The 17026-nt window shown below is 39.7% G+C and overlaps 2 protein-coding genes across 3 annotated transcripts in view; both read right to left on the reverse strand.

Moving 5' to 3' along the window:
* Window positions 1-25: 25 nt before the first annotated feature.
* Window positions 26-9344, reverse strand: PSMG1 (proteasome assembly chaperone 1). The gene is made up of 7 exons (XM_012445346.3): window positions 9143-9344; window positions 7695-7801; window positions 5200-5351; window positions 4842-4904; window positions 3074-3272; window positions 2073-2209; window positions 26-232 (listed from the first exon to the last, which is right to left on the reverse strand). Exons 1-7 carry the CDS (start codon window positions 9274-9276, stop codon window positions 158-160), a joined length of 867 nt encoding a protein of 288 aa, XP_012300769.1. The 5' UTR covers window positions 9277-9344; the 3' UTR covers window positions 26-157.
* Window positions 9345-10071: 727 nt separating this feature from the next.
* The window catches only part of BRWD1 (bromodomain and WD repeat domain containing 1), a 131731-nt gene continuing 124776 nt past the window's right edge, over window positions 10072-17026 (reverse strand). For both annotated transcript variants that reach the window (XM_012445341.2, XM_012445336.2), the window contains exon 42: window positions 10072-13275. In XM_012445341.2, the coding sequence (XP_012300764.1) occupies window positions 12884-13275 (392 nt within the window). In that variant the 3' untranslated portion in view covers window positions 10072-12883. The remainder of the gene's footprint in view (window positions 13276-17026) is intronic.

A 17026-nucleotide genomic window follows, 5' to 3' on the forward strand; every position in this document is an offset into this window, starting at 1 on the left:
CATAAAGAAAGAATTAAAACTACAATTAATTTTTTACAATTTTATTCTGTTTCATCATTCTTAAAATATATCCCCCAAAAGTAATCTACAAAAGAGTGCCCGCTGCTCCCCTTAAAGGAATGGACATGTAATCTACATTACAAAACAATGTTTAAGATCATGTATAAATGTTACTCTGAATCTCATTTGTTGTCATCAATTTCTTTAGTATCTCAGTGCTCTGGGGAATATTCTGGAAGTAGAGAAAAAAGTGAATACAGTGAGACCAGGAATTCAGGCAGAGGCAATACACTCCCCTCGACCACCCCCCGCCAATCTCCACACTCTTGAGACTTAAAGTGACAGCAGCCATGGGACAGGTGTGGCCTTTACTCTCCCCTTCTAAACAAAAAGGCCAGTGGGGAGTCAGCTCAGCAGGCCCTTCCTGCCACAGTCACCAATGATCTGGCCTCCAATGGTCTCCTGGCCTCCAGAGGAAGTCCACACTCTGACCCGACCAACCTTCCCCACAAGATGTCTCTCCATCCCCAATACCATTGGGTATTGGGGATGGAGAGACATCTCCATCCATTAACATCCATTGCCTCGGCCTCTCCATCCCCAATACCACATTCCTCACGGCTCTCCTCACACTTCCCCACTCTGCTCACACGGCTTCCCTCTGCACACTTCTACCCTCTAAGATTCATCCATCTTTCAAATCCAACTAAACTGCCACACTGGAAGAACTCAAAATAATTTCACCTTATTGAAAATATCACTTTTAAATGGTTAGAAACAATGAACTGACTGTCTGATGCATTTGGTCATTAAGAAAACAGCCCCTGCAGAATCACCATCTTACCCTCCTGCTAATCATTATCTCCAAAGCAAAAATGAAAATGCTGAAAAAGTTACTTAAATTTCCCTTTGAAAGTATATTCATAAAAGCTGAGCTTCCTTAAGCCCTATAGGACAGATGATTTCCAAGTCTTAGAACAAGTCCAAATGTTTGTGATGCATCTGTGTGCTAAGCACAGTCCCACAGCAGTAAACACAATGGCCCAGCCCCTGTCCAAGGGAACATCTCTAAGTTAAGTGGAATGAGCCAATTGGCTAACTAAGCAAAGGAGACAATTAGCGTATTACTCTGAAAGAGATGCTAGACATAAAATAACTCCATGTGTCAGAAAGATTGCCCCTGATTCTAGCTAATTTGAAAGACAAGCTTGCAGTATACGAAATAGAGAGTTTTACAGCTGTACTCTTCAACAAATGGTTATTGATGGCTTTATTCAACATGCCAGGTATGTGGTAAACTTGGGATACCAAAATTTAAAAACGTGATTTGTTACCACAAGGAGCTGACAATCTAGTAAGAAAATAATTTATGAGACCTGGGAAATGAGCTACTTCCAACAAGTTACCACAAAAGTCTTAACACTAATGGCCATTCCAGAATAAAACCGGGCTGAGGGACAATGTTGTTACAACCTCTCTCCTTTAAAGAAACCCTCCTTAAACTAGGGGCTATGGACTTCCAAAACAATCTCTCAAAGCAATGAAATCCCTAAACTATCTGAAAACAGGCAAACATTTTTATGTACACATTCAAATTTTCTTAGAAAATGGGCCCAGAGATATAAACTAATGGTTAAAAAAAAAAAAAAGGTTTATTATGTAATCCTCTCATCTTCACATATCCAGTTCTCTGTAAAATTGGGTAAATATTATAATTTGATCCATACTATACTTAAAAATAACCTTCTGCAAAATTAAATAAAATTGTTTTTTAAAAACTTCCAAATTAGTTATAGAAACTTCTTGAACAGTAAAACCATCTGTCCACATAGACATTTGCGATTTAATTGCACTGCATTAATCTATCATACAACACAGCATTCATCAAGTTACAGACCTATACAGAAGAGACGATGACAATCAAATTCAAACTGCCAGACTAGGAAGCTTCACTTTAAGAAGAATGGGTCTCCATGCATTGCTTAGGGTTTAAGATGACACCATACAGTTATGTTTGTTACTAAGCTCATTATAACAACTCAGCTATTAATTTAAACAAGTTAAAACCTTACCTTAACCAAACCTTTCAAGCTTCTGGTAGAAAGTATCGGCTTAAAAGCTTCCACAGTAATTAGATCTAATTTCATCACATCAGTATAACACAAGTACAGAATTGCTGGGATTTTCCATACTTGACAGTAACTAAGAACTATGAATATATAAGAAAAAAACACATAAGTTTTCTACTATATTATTTTTAAATTAAACATCTTTAAATAATAAAGGCTGTTTTTAAAAGTAATCTCAGCTGCCTCTTCCAGTCAAGGTATTCACTGCAATTTTGAACCAATGATAATGTAGATTTTCTTTCAAAGTCAACTTATTTTCCTAATAATCTCTTCTTTTGCAAATATTAACTTTATATTTCCTGAAAATGCCGCTGAGATGATTTTAAGTAGCTGAAAGATTAAAATTCTACTGACTATAATAAAGTATATGTAAATAACAAATACAAAATGCATAAGGTAAAATATTTAGCCACTTCTCTTTCTAGTAAACATTGAAAGCAAAATAAAACCCAACCAAACCCAGTTTAATACAGCGCATATAATAAATAACAATTATGTAATATATTATCCACTGAAAAGTAGATGGTAGTCTGTCATATGATGGCAGATGTGAGTGACAGCAATGAACAAAGCAACTAGCAAGATTCAATATTCAAAACTTCTATCTTGATAATTGAAACATACTTTATCAACTTTTCATGCACCAATAATTTATATTTAATGCAGGTTTGCATTCTGAATAATCAAAGACCAAAAAGAAACACAGCAATTCTGAAGCCTAACAGTTAAGAAACCTGAGCTCCTCAAATAAGTGGGTCTGGAAAATTTGAAAACTCAAGCCAGATATGCCGACTACACTTGTAACTACAGACACTGAGGATTAACAGCAATATACTGTATCAATCATTGTTAATAAACTACCTCAAAAAGATCTCTAATAGTGAAAGCAGTATCAATAAAGCAGTAACAAAATATAATATAAATATTACAAATTTTAATACCACCTGCTGCAGGAAGGTCGTGTACTATATTCGGTTGTTCCAGCAATGGACAACACACAGGGTCTTTGAAATTCTGTGTTTTTAGGGCTTTCAGGAAAGGAGAAGGAAGGCTGCCAGTGGATTCTGAGGTTTTATAATCGGTAACATGTCGACATGTTAGAATAGTTATCTGCATGTTCTTCCTTGGACAAGAGCCAAAAACCTAACATAAAATTGATTTCAAATTAAAAAAACATATAATCTTGTTACAGAATGGAAACATTCCTCTAGGTATTCATCTAATACCACAGACAATAAAAGCATGCCTAGCGGGGGTGGGAATGTGCATTGGAGAAACAGAACACACCTGCTGTCTCAACCTGGGTTTGATCTTGGTTCTGTTTACTAGGTGGGCAACTTTTCCAAGTCACTTTCCTCATTGGTGAACTAAGGTGACATAGTTTGGATGTCTGTCCCCACCAGATCTCATGTTAAAATGTGATTCCCAATGTTGGAGGCAGAGCCTGGTGGGAAGTGACTGGATATGGAGGCGGATCCCTCATATATGGCCTAGCACCATCCTGTTGGTGATACACGACTTCTCATTTCTCATTCAGTTCATGCTAGAGCTGGCTGTTCAAAGGAAGCTGGTTCCTCCTTCCTCTCTTGCTCCCTTTCTCGCCATGTGATGTGCCTGCTTCCCCTTCACCTTCCACCATGACTGGAGGCTTCCTGAGGACTCAGCAGAAGCCAAGCAGATGCCAGCACCATGCTTCCTGTATAGCCTGCAGAACTGTGAACCAATTAAACCTCTTTTCTTTTTTTTTTTTTTTTTTTGAGACGGAGTCTTGCTCTGTCGCCAGACTGGAGGTACAGCAGCACTATCTCAGTTCACTGCAATTCACTGCAACCTCCACCTCCCAGATTCATGTGATTCTCCTGCCTCCACCTCCCGAGTAGCTGGAACTACGGGCGCACGCCACCATGCCCAGCTAATTTTTTATATTTCAGTAGAGACGGGGTTTCACCATATTGGCCAGGATGGTTCTGATCTCTAGATCTCATGATCCACCTGCCTCAGCCTCCCAAAGTGCTGGAATTACAGACATGAGCCACCATACCTGGCCTAAACCTCTTTTCTTTATAAATTACCCAGCCTCAGGTATTCCTTTATAGAACACAAGAACAGACAAACCCATAAGGCCAGCACTACCTACTTAACGGGCCTACAATGTGGAGTAAATGAAGTCACAGAATGCCAGAGTAGTGACTACAGGCCTGCTGTCCAGAGGAAAAAAGTCACAAATACACACCTGGCATTCCTTCCCTCACCCACCTACCACTGACACCTGAAAAATAACTCTTACGAAATTCATTTTTGGAATTACTATACTTATAGGTAAGTTTTAATCATTGTGGTTCTCAATGTCCTTTTCTATAACTAGAAGTAGTCTAGATTTGATAGACTTCCAAGAATTCTTTTACCTTTTAATAAGATCTAAAGTGATGTAAACAAAGAAAGATGGGCGGGAGGAATCCAACTGTGTTTTATACTCCTCAATGCTGAGGACAGGTGGTCACAGAAGTATAAAACACGGTTGGTTGGTCATGTTAAATAAGCAAGTTCTTTTATTCTTTGTATTCAAAAACAAATTCCTGTAATATTCTTAAGAAATAAATTCCTTTCCCATATCAGTATCTGACTGCATAAGTTTAAGTGAAAAGACACTGAACCCTTAAAAAAATGAAAACTCCTATAGACTAACCATTCACAGGTTTTCATTTCTCTTACCTTTTCCAGCCACTGATACTGTTGATCTTCTGCAACATAGCAACTGCACTGACAGAGGAAAACCTGAAAAGTCAAGTTCCACGTTTTTTGTCAAGTAAGTTTTATATACACGCCAAACCATCACCATATATGTAACATGTGAGTAACAACACATAGGTAATACTTATTTTCCTGGCTCCACTATCGACCTTATTTCTCTTGAAAATTTAAGAGTCAAACCACTACTAATGATTAGTGTCAGAAAAAGTACACACTGACAGAGCAACTGAAAGACTTGGCATACTAAAGCATACTACCAGTAACCACCATGTAAGTGATACTTAAATAGCTACTTTTCAAACATGCAAGTCCCACCTACCGAGGGATTGGATTTTAGATGATAAAACACACAAAAAGCCTCTGTGGAGGACAGATGTATAGTGTCTGTTGTTCTACACCATTCATTCCAGAGTTTAGCACAACCAACTTCTTCCCAGACTCCTGAATTCATAACAAATGATGATAGAAATGCTGTAAAAAACAATTCAGGTAAGTTAGGGTTTGGCTCTGCAAGCGGTATTTTCTTTTTTTTTTTCTAATCATACTTTAATTTCTGGGGTACATGTGCAGATCCTGCGGCACTATTACACAGGTATACACACGCCATGGTGGTTTGCTGCCTCCATCCCCCTATCACCTACATTAGGTATTTCTCCCAATGTTACCCCTCCCCAATCTCCCCAACCCCACTATTCATCCCCTAACCCCCACCCTGCCAACAGACCCCAGTGTGTGATGTTCCCCTCCCTGTGTCCATGTGTTCTTACTGTTCAACACCCGCCTATGAGTGAGAACATGTGGTGTCTGGTTTTCTGTTCTTGTGTCAGTTTGCTGAGAATGATGGTTTCCAGATTCATTCATGTCCCTGAAAAGCACATGAACTCATCCTTTTTTATGGCTGTATAGTATTCCATGGCATACCTATGCCATATTTTCTTTATCCAGTCTATGATTGATGGGCATTTAGGTTGGTTCCAGGTGTTTGCTATTGTAAACTGTACTGCAATGAACATACGTGTGCATGTGTCTTTATAACAGAACGATTTATAATCCTTTGAGTATATACCTAGTAATGGGATTGCTCAAATAGCATTTCTATTTCTATATCCTTGAGGAATTGCCACACTGTCTTCCACAATGGTTGAACTAATTTACACTCCCACCAACAGTGTAAAAGCGTTCCTATTTCTCCACATCCTCTCCAGCATCCGTTGTCTCCAGATTTTTTAAAGATCATCATTCTAACTGGCGTGAGATATTGACAGTGGAGTGTGAAAGTCTCCCACTATTATTGTGTGGGAGTCTAAGTCTCTTTGTAGGTCGTTAAGAACTTGCTTCATGTATCTGGATGCTCCTGTATTGGGTGCATACAGGTCTGGGATAGTTAGCTCTTCTTGTTTATGTAATGCCCTTCTTTGACTCTTTTGATCTTTGTTGGTTTAAAGTCTGTTTTATCAGAGACTAGGATTGCAACCCTTGCTTTTTTTGCTCTCCATTTGCTTGGTAAATCTTCTCCCATCCCTTTATTTTGAATCTATGTGTGTCGTTGCACATGAGATGGGTCTCCTGAATACAGCACAGTGATAGGTCTTGACTTTTTATCCAATTTGCCAGTCTATGTCTTTTGATTGGGGCATTTGGCAAGTTTACATTTAAGGTTAATACTGTTATGTGTGAATTTGATCCTGCCATTTTGATATTAGCTGGTTGTTTTGCCCGTTAGTTGATACAGTTTCTTCACTGTGTCGATGGTCTTTACCATTTGGTATGGTTTTGCAGTGGCTGGTACTGGTTGTTCCTTTCCATGTTTAGTGCTTCCTTCAGGAGCTCTTGTAAGGCAGGCCTGGTGATGAAATCTCTCAGCAATTGCTTTTCCATAAAGGATTTTATTTCTCCTTCACTTATGAAGCTTAGTTTGGCTGGATATGAAATTCTGAGTTGAAAGTTACCTTCTTTAAGGATGTTGAATATTGGCCCCCACTCTCTTCTGGCTTGTAGGGTTTCTGCTGAGATATCCACTGTGAGTCTGATGGGCTTCCCTTTGTGGGTGACCTGACCTTTCTGGCTGCCCTCAGCATTTTCTCCTTCATTTCAACCCTGGTGAATCTGACAATTATGTGCCTTGGGGTTGCTCTTCTCAAGGAGTATCTTTGTGGTGTTCTCTGTATTTCCTGGATTTGAATGTTGGCCTGCCTTGCTAGATTGGCTCTGTCACCCAAGCTGGCCCACTATCAGTGGGAGGATCACAGCAGCCTCAAAATCCTGGGCTCAAGAAAACCTCCCATCTCAGACTCCTGAGTAGCCAGGGCTACAGGCAAGCACCACCATGCCTGGCTACATTTTTTAATTTTTTGTAGAGATAGAGTCTCACTATTTTGCCTAGGCTGGTCTCAAACTCCTGTCCTCAAGTGATCCTCATGCCTTGGCCTCCCAAACAGCTGGGATTACATATGTGAGCCACTGTGACTGGCCTAAATCTGGCATTTTTCAGTTCATTAAAAAGATGGTGCAGGCCAGGTGCTGTGGCTCACACCTATAATCCCAGCTCTTTGAGAGGCTGAGGCAGGAGGATCACTTGAGGACACAAGTGCAAGACCAGCCTGGGCAACACAGCAAGAACCCATCTCTACCAAAAAAAAAAAAAAAAAAAAGATGATGCAACATGAGCAGGACAGAGATTTTACTCAGAAACACAATCATTCTACTGTGGCTTTTTTTTAAGTACCAGACATTTTAAATCTTTTATGATGGAAGGAAATATGTAACTTTATATTTAAATATTTCAACAAAATGACTAGTCTGCATTTCACTTACCTACTGCATTATTTCCTATGGCGATTATAAACTTGGAGCACGGATATTTTTCTAGCAAAGAAACTTCCAAAGATGTTTTTGTTTGTCTTCGCAGGAGCCGCACCTCCCTAACACAAGAAACAAGATGAAACTAAAGCAACTTCAACATAAACAGTATCATATTACTAAGACAAAAGGGTACTATATGTACGATTTGCAATAAATAAAACACACGTTTGTTTTATAAAGAATTAATATCCTCAGGAAACAATGGACTCAGGTAATGATAACCAACAGATAAAACTATTGCATACAAGTTTACGGAGAACTCTAAAATAGTGATCAGGCTGCCCACCTGACCCAAGGATCAATCTTAGCATCCCTAAAAGTGAGACAACTGGTCAGAGCCTGCAACAAGAAACAGCACCACTTAGTAGAAGCACTCTTGCCGACAAAAACATTGAATCTGACCAAGCCTCCAAATGAACATTCATTTACAGGACATGCAGGTGATACACACGTTAAGTGACATCACAAGGAAGCGATCAGACATATTCAGAGTGTGGGGCACTGAAAGGGGTAAAAGAGGAGGCCGCTCTAAATCAAGCGAGACGTCTAACGGTAACCTGTGGACCTTGTTAGGATTCTCATTCACACAAACCACTGTAAAATGTCCTGTTTGAGAAAACTAGGTAAACGTGAGTGAGCATGGACTGGCTCTGAAATGATACCGACAAATTATTATTAGTGTTGTTAGGGCTGATAAGAGCATATATAAGAAAATCGCTAAAATGTTTGAGATGCATTCTGAAAAATGTAGAGGTGAAAGGCCATAATGACTGGAATACACTTAAGGGTGGTGGGAGGGGAAATAAACATGGCAAAATCTTCCTGTTACATTTACCTGGTTGTGTAGGCATCAGGGCTCACTTGACTATTTTCTCTCACTTTTGTGTGTTTGGAAACAACTCTTTTAAAGAGTGTTCATCTGCTACTGACACATTATGCTAACTGAAGTGTGGGACGGAGGTCTCAAAAGTTTCGAGAGAATCGGTGTGTCCGTGAACAATCCACGACAAACGCGGTGGGGCCGACGGGAGCGCTGCGGCCCAAGACAATGTGACAGGCTGGAAGATCACGAGTCCATAAGACACCAGGCCTCCAGAAATGCTCCAGGAAGCCTTTAAAGAATGGATCTGAAACCAGCCCTCCCACAGCGGCTTCACCCTGGACTCGACGAAACGCCAGCGGATCCATACGAGCACAGCACACACCTGGGGCTGGCACGCCGGGTGCCGCCTTCACGGAGACCCAGAGCCCGGGCAGAGCCACGGAGCCGCGGCAACCGCGGGGGCCACTTGGGCCTCAGGGGAAGACCGCGGAGCCCCGGCCTCAGGCGCCATAGCGGCTTCGGGACCCGCGCACCTTCCCGCGGCGGGGAGCGCGCCGCCCTTATCCAGGTACCTCACCTCTTCCGCGCCAGCTGCTGCCGCACCTCCCTGTCCTCCGACGTCTCCCTCCGCCCCTCGTCCTCCTCCTCCTCGTCCTCTGACCCAGCTCGGCACGGTGCCTTCACCACCTCTCCGAAGAACGTGGCCGCCATGGCCGCCCCAGGACCGGCGGGACACAACTGCGGCGCCGCGGAACTGCGCACGCCAGCTTGCGCCAGACCACGCCCCCTCACCAAGCGGGCGACACATCCCACCCCGCAGAGGCCACGCCCTCCGCGCAGAGCCCGAACTTGCGGCCACACCCCCACCGCGCGGGCAATACGCCCCGCCCCGCGAAGGCCACGCCCCCAGGCACAGCCGAGCTCGCTACCACGCCCTCTGCACCGCCCGCCCGCGCTGCCACGCCCTGGGCTGGGGAGTACCAGCAGCTTTTTGTTTTTCTTGTTTTTCTGAATTACAGATGGTGGTCTCGCTATGTTGTCCAGTCTGGTCTCGAACTCTTGGGCTCAAGTGATCCTCCTGCTTAGGCCTCCCGAAGTGCTTGGAGTGAGCCACTGCGCCCGCCCCCGGCCGCTTTCATTAGCAGCTTGAGCCCCGCGGGCGCCGAGTAGGACTGCGGGCTAGAGGGGCGGGGGGATTGGGGCGGGCGGAGGGCGGGTCCTCCGCTCGCGGAGGTAGCGGAACCAGGGGTGCAGGGGCAGTGCCAGCGCCACCGGCCGTAGCGTTAGGGAATTCTGCCCTCGCAGGTCCTTCCCTCCTCGTCGGTTTCCCTTTTCCTGCTGCGTTAGGAGAGACTGCGGGAGCCTTGGTGTACTGAGCACCCGCTCCAAACTTCGACTACCCAGGTAGGTGGCGGCGCGGTGGCACTGGGGACCCCTGGAGCCAGGCGCGCCGTCAGACAGCGGGCACGGGCGGACCCGAAGGGCAGCAAGAAATACAGCGCTTCGTGGTGGTATAAAAATGAGACCTTTACTCTGGCAATAGGAATTCACATTTCAAAAGCTGATGATTGTCAAGCCGGTTTAAAAAACATTTTTATGAGAATGTAAAAAATAGTGTATTTTTTAAACTTGGCCACTTTCTAATGCAAAATTTTTCTTTTTAAATAGCCATTGATAAGCAAAATGTGTTTAATTGGTTCTCTTTAAAATGTGCTGGAAGGCAAAGTTCGAGGAGCACTGTTCCAAGCCAGAGAAAAAAGGGACGTCATAATTTTAAATGAAAATATGCGGTAATGCAATGAAAAATAACCGTTTCCTATTTAGATTTAGTTCTACTGAACTACATGGCATCGCCTGCATTTTGTGACTTTGTCAGTAGTCACAAAGTAAGTACTACTTTGGGGTCAGAGAGATCATCTTGAGATAAAATCTCAAAGCTGCTAGAAACATTTTAAGATGTGGAAAAATAATGATCAACAAAATCATTTACATAAAATTATTATTTAGCAGATTTACACATCTACTGCAGAAAAAATGTGTGAGTTTTCAAGCAAAATCTGAACATTTCGCAATAAAAATAAGACCAAATTGCTAGCCAGTAAGAGCTTAGGAAACTTTGGGTATCCTTAGTGAGATAGATTAAAGATCACCAAAATGAGGTTTTAAAACATTAGGACTCCTGGGTTAACTGGTCTATTATAATGGTAGAACTGCAGAATAAAAAGGTTTGGGCACTACATTGTCTTAGTCCTTTTGTTAATTTGTCATTTTTACCAGTAAGATCTTCAATTTGATTTCACAATTTCATTAATATTTTCTGCAAAGCAAATTAATGTAAATAGGGTTATGGTAATACATTTGGCCATGATTTAAATTCTGCACACATTTCAGAGAGAACAATTTTACAATACTAAGTTTTAAGCAAATGCTTATTTCATGCAGTTACAATAAATTTAGGCCAAGCACTTTTTAAAAAGGCAATTATGTTCGAATTACTTAGCCAAAAATTATGCAAGACTGATAATACAATCTCAAATATTGACAGAAATTAACCCCACCACAGCAAATTATAAATTCAAAGGTTAAATTATTTCATTACACCGAAATTGCCAAAAAAAAACTTTGCATAAAATAGTCTTCAGTTAAGTACTTCATTTTATAGTTACTTGTTGAGGACATAATCTACTCAAAAAAATATTATAAATTAAGTGTAAGTTTTGAACTGGAAAGAAGTTTAAGCAGTTCATTAGAGCTCGAAAATCAAACCCCATGCATCTAAAGTAATAGCAGTTTATTAGGAATTATCTTCCCTTTCTCACCTGTGCATCAACATACTGGGGATAGTTTAGATGAAAGTATACTACAAAGGGAACAAAGAACAGAGACTTAGTAGGTTAGAATAGTCTGGCTTATGCTAAAAAACAAAAAGCCTTTTTTTAAAAAAACAGACATGCAACCACAAATTTCTGAAGTATTTTAGACACTTGGTACATCTGTATAACAAAAAAAATGCATTTGCCTTAAAAAATAGAAACCTCTAGGTTTCTGTAGTTTACTTTTTCAAATTTACACATGCAAATCATATATTAATATTCAGGTATTTTTAAATGAGAAACAACTTACTTTCAACAACTTAATTTTTCCAATAACACGTTACTATGTTAAAAAGATGTGATGGTACATTTATTTAATCTGGTAATTTTAATTTCAACCAATACATATAAACAACAAATTAAGTCCTATTGCAAATACATTATTTGTTGTACCACGACCAGATTTTCTAATCCTAGCGGAGGCCACAATGAAATAGGCCAAACGTGCAACCATTAAAGTTTGTTGGGATGAGATTGTAATAAATTTACTCAAAGTATTCAAGTTCTAATTTTTAAGGTGCTGTAGAGAAACATAAAAGATTCACCGTATCATCCAAAAATATGACTGTTTTGATCTTGAGCAATACCTTTTATTTTTTTTCTAACTGATTAAAACTTAAGACCTGCCTCTTAATGAGGCACATTTTTGGCATTTCTGTAAATGCTGCTACATAAAAGGAAAAATAAGGAATAGCTGTGATAGTAACATTCATAGCTTTCATAGAAAAATATATATTCCCTGAATTAGTCATATCAAGTGGTCATTCAGTACGAACTCCAATATTATAAACAAAATGACATGAATGGACTTTCTCTAATTGCCTATTTCCAACATTCTACTTCAGAACTCAGTAATCGGCATCTCAAGCTGAAATTCTCACGTCCTCCTAGTTTGTTTTTGACCTTTGGGGATGTGAATTGTAGGGAGTGAATCTGGGTAGAGTTTTTGCTTCACTCAAAAGTCAAATAGGCCCATTAGCACTTCCTTTGGAAAAGTGCCTAATATTTTTTCCTCATGACACCATAGTTGTCATGGTCTGAATCTTTACTCTCTCCTTAAAATTAGCATCAGGTTGAGATTTTGAGATTTGTTCACTCCAAGGTGTTCCTAGCCTGTACACTTCCCATTATATTTTTCCTCTATGGAATCAAGTCTTCAAGGCCTTGCTTTCTGGAAAGAGGAATAGTAGTCTTATAGCAAGCCATTTGTCTTTTCTTTCAACCTCTCCACCTACAGACTCTGCAATCTATTTCCTCTTCAGAAATCCCTAGAGCACATGTCTGTTCAAGAGCTGACTGGGAGGAACTCACTGGATTATGGCCTTTAGAAAATTCCTCCGAAGATGCCAATCAGGGATTAATTTTAGAGCTGGGGGCAGAACGTAACTGCCAGTTTACTTGTGGCCCAATTGTTTTCAGATACCACTTCTACATTCTCATAGTCACTATTGTGCATTTTCTTTCCAGGATCTGAACCCCCTTAAAAAAAGCATTTTGCTATTAGTATCTTCTAGCTCTTTTTCACTTTCAGAATCTATGGTTGTATCATCCTCTTTATAAACATTCAGTAATTTTTTCTTAGCCGCAGCAGAAGCATTTCGATGGGGCAGTTTTCTGCTACTCTTCCTAATCCAGACATTTTCTGGTCCTGAGATCGTTTCTTTTAGATTACTCATTATCTTTATTTTATTTGCAGCAACAGTAGCACATCTGCGGGGAACTTTCTCAGGTACCATTTTTGCTTTCAGAGTTTCACTAGGCATCTGCACTGCATCCTTCTCATTATGCATACATGTTCTCACTTTTGTATTGGGTTCTCTGTCTCTAGGAACAAATTCTGAAAAATGAAAGTTCATGTAAATGCAAAAATCTTGTAACACAAGATTTTACTACTGCTAACATTCCTCAACAACACTCATTCGGAAACAAATTTTAAAAGTCATACTGCTAAACGATAATTTTTAAATGTGATACTAAGGGCTTTTGACATTGATATAACCTTACATTTGCTTATCTATAACTATAAGGATGTCACTTAAAACAGCAGCAGACTTTAAGAATGGGGTTAAAGTTCCTTCAGCATCGGCATCATAAAGCTGCTAATCTAAAAACGTATGTATGAGCATTTTACATAACTTCAATTATTAAATCTTAATTTCATTGTTCCAGTATTTTCTGACCTAGGTATGTGACATACATGAGATTCAGATTGAAATTCAAAAAAAAACACATGTGGAGTTGCTTTAAGGAACTAAAAAGTGCAGAGTGCTATGAGAACACAGACTAGAAACCTAACCTAGCCTAAGGGATCAAGGAAGGATTCCTTCAAGGAAGCATTTAGAAGAGAGCTGAAAATTGTGAAAGGATTTGCCATACAAAAAGCACTTTGCAGAGTTAAGTCCTTCATGCAGACTAAGGCAGTTTTTAGAGGGGGCTTGAAATGACTCTGGAGCTGTGCAGAGCCACATGATGCCAGACCTACTACTCCACGCTGACCAAATTTAGCAGGGCTCAGGTATTTTTATTGTTACTAGTGTCTCAAAGCCAAATTTTCAGATTTCACAAACAAGTCTAATTAGTACTCTTGTAGAATAGAAGTGGCATTTCTTTTACCATACGTATCTGAAGTTCACTGGCCCTTGAATTTTAGGTCTTTCTTGCAGCCATGAACAGTCAGACTATCTAAAATTGCCTTCATGGTACACATCAGTCTTGATGGCAGTTTGTTTTGTAGGACCCTGCCTTAAGTTTCCAGATACTTAGCATTTGAAAAAGTCAGGCTGTAGATCACTGAAATAACCACAATTGATATCCTACACCCACACTAGACTTCTGGAGGACTCCACCATATTCTTTTTACTACTAAGTACTAGAAAATGAGGGCTTTTGGTCAGATACTATCAAGTAACACTATTATTCTGTAGCAATGAAACTACTACTGCCAACCTTCTGAATTTTTTCTTCTATGAAGATGTTTGTCCTTCTGTCACTAAGCTCACTAAAGGACAGATGAGTACAGTTAAAAACTGCTTCTGTGGACTGACATGTTCATACAGCCAGATTAATGAAGCAGGCCTCTGCCCTCACAATGCAAGCACTTCAGATTTTCCCAAGTCTATGAAACTGATTTCACACTTCTCTAATATCAGGTAAGTATTCTCCCCAAAATAGGTTAGGAAATAACTTTATTCAAAGCAACCCTACCACATACACATCAGTTCCTTTTGCCAACTAACTTATGTGATTCACATGCTTTTCCAGTAAAATTCTATTTCTAAGGGTTCTATGTTTTGTTCAGTGTTAAATCTCTAGGCATTGTAAATGGCATCTTGCCAGAGTAAGATGCTCATCACGGCATTACTCCCATGCAGCCTGCCCTTACCTCCTTCAGTTGGGCTCTGTGGGAAGAGAAGTGGCTTCAAGTGCAGTGTGTTTACCACTTCAAAGACACTTTTCTTGGAAATTTTTAAATTATGAACTATTATCTCCAACAAGTCAACCCTATATCCAAAATGAATCTTTAAGACATTAAATCAATGTTAGGTAAATGCTAAAATATAAATATGCTACAAAGGGTAAACAAAAAGTTTAAATTAAGGTGAAATTTGCAATTTATAGTAGGATGATAATATACTATTATCAGCTAACTGCACCATTTGCATTTTGAAAAAAAAATTAGACAACTGGTTAATTCCCAACAACCTACTCCTCAAGTCGAATAGCCTATTTCAACTACAAATTTATTTGTAACAAAATGCTTTAAGTTGCAGAAATGAATTCCATTTTGATGTGTGATCAAAGTAACTATACTGACAATTTTGGAACCCAGTAAACACTAAGACATTTTAATAAATGTTTGTCATCCGGAATAATGGAAAAGTTAAGATTCTGCAGGAAAAAAAAAAAACTCAGGTTTTAAAAAAAAATTTTAAGAAAATTTGAACTTCAATAACTATGCCCAAAGGAGGGAGAATTTGTGGATTATATTGTACACAGCAACTCTAACTTGATAAAGCTGTATCTCCTAAGTCTTAGACAATAAAACAGGAATTTCATAGACTAAGAATAAAAATCAGAGAGAGAAAACTGTGGACAGTTTTTTTAAATACATACTTTTAAGTGTTTATCACTGAAAACTTAGTAAATTGTAAAGTGCTTTATTCTGGAGAAAACTACAAACCATTTTAGAAATATACCTATTTTCAGGGGGAAGTCAAATTGGTGTGTTAGGGTACAAACTTAAGAACTCTGGATGCTGCTGCTCTAATAATACATTTGTGATGATGCCATGTAATACTAAGAAGCAGTAGAACTCCACCAGTCCTACTGTCTCAGATGGTCTTGTGTCAATCACATGTTCACAAAGTCAGTGAGTGCTTGAGGACTATTGTTTTCCTGGAAGTGATTCCCTATTTGGATATGGCAAGAACACAACATCAGTAGTATAAAAATGTACATCTGTAGTAGCACTCCATGATCATTTAACTGGATGACCACTTTAAATTATAACTCACAGATATGTGTGTATTCTAAGATGGTGTCTGTGGTGAATGGAAACCTGGATACAAACATGAACAGTTCTGACACAACACAATCTCTAGTTTCTACATTTTAAGGATAAGTCATATTCCAATTAGACTTTTTTATAATTTTTAAGCTACCCTATTTACAGATTCCACACGAGTATTACTTCAACATACAAAACTTTTCCTGAATTCAAAGTAAACTGCACATTACTACAGAAGCATTAAAAATTTTTAATCAACATTTTTTAAATTGGAGCATTTGAAACAGATTTCATGAGAAAATGTCTGACTCAAAATGAAAACATACTAGCCTCTTTCATGAACTCCTAGGATCTTGACATTATTGGTTGCTGTGGTTGGTGGATAATCAAATCCACATAGTGGGTAAACCCTCTAGGTGCAAGTTATAAGCTCCCTCCAGCAAGCCTTTTATCAGAAAAAGTTTGAGATGTTCTCTCCTCTGTCTGCCCTTCATTGATAAGTAATGAAATCACCCCAAAACTCAGAAAGCAAGTAACATTTATCAATGATCTTCATCACTCCCAAAGCACAGTTTCCAAAAACATTCTTTAAGCCGAAGTACCCCTTTTGGGAATGGCTGTAGAATAAATGGTTGCTGTAACTTGCTGTTCAACAGTTCCACTTTCTAGGGGGAGCTGGTAACACTGCAGTATGGCAGCATCAGGTCAAGAGACTGTCAGAAATAATTCCATAAACTAGTTCACTAGCTTATTCATCTTTAGGGTTCAATTTACTCAATGATGGGCACCATACAACCCTGAATTTTTGTTTTTATTCTGGAACTACAACTAATCTAGCTCATGACAATAGTTTTCTCTCACCCCTAGAAAAATTCTGCAAAAGATTTGTGATGGCTATTGCAATATTTTATAAAAATCTCATAAAAGCATTTTTTTTTTTTTTTTTTGAGACAGAGTTTTGCTGTTCTTACCCAGGCTGGAGTGCAATGGCGCGATCTCGGCTCACCGCAACCTCCGCCCCCTGGGTTCAGGCAATTCTCCTGACTCAGCCTCCTGAATAGCTGGGATTACAGGCACGCGC

This window comes from Aotus nancymaae, unplaced genomic scaffold (assembly GCF_030222135.1).
Source record: "Aotus nancymaae isolate 86718 unplaced genomic scaffold, 86718_ANA_hifiasm-v0.15.2.pri h1tg000022l_1, whole genome shotgun sequence".
In the NCBI taxonomy this organism is placed as follows: Eukaryota; Metazoa; Chordata; class Mammalia; order Primates; family Aotidae; genus Aotus; species Aotus nancymaae.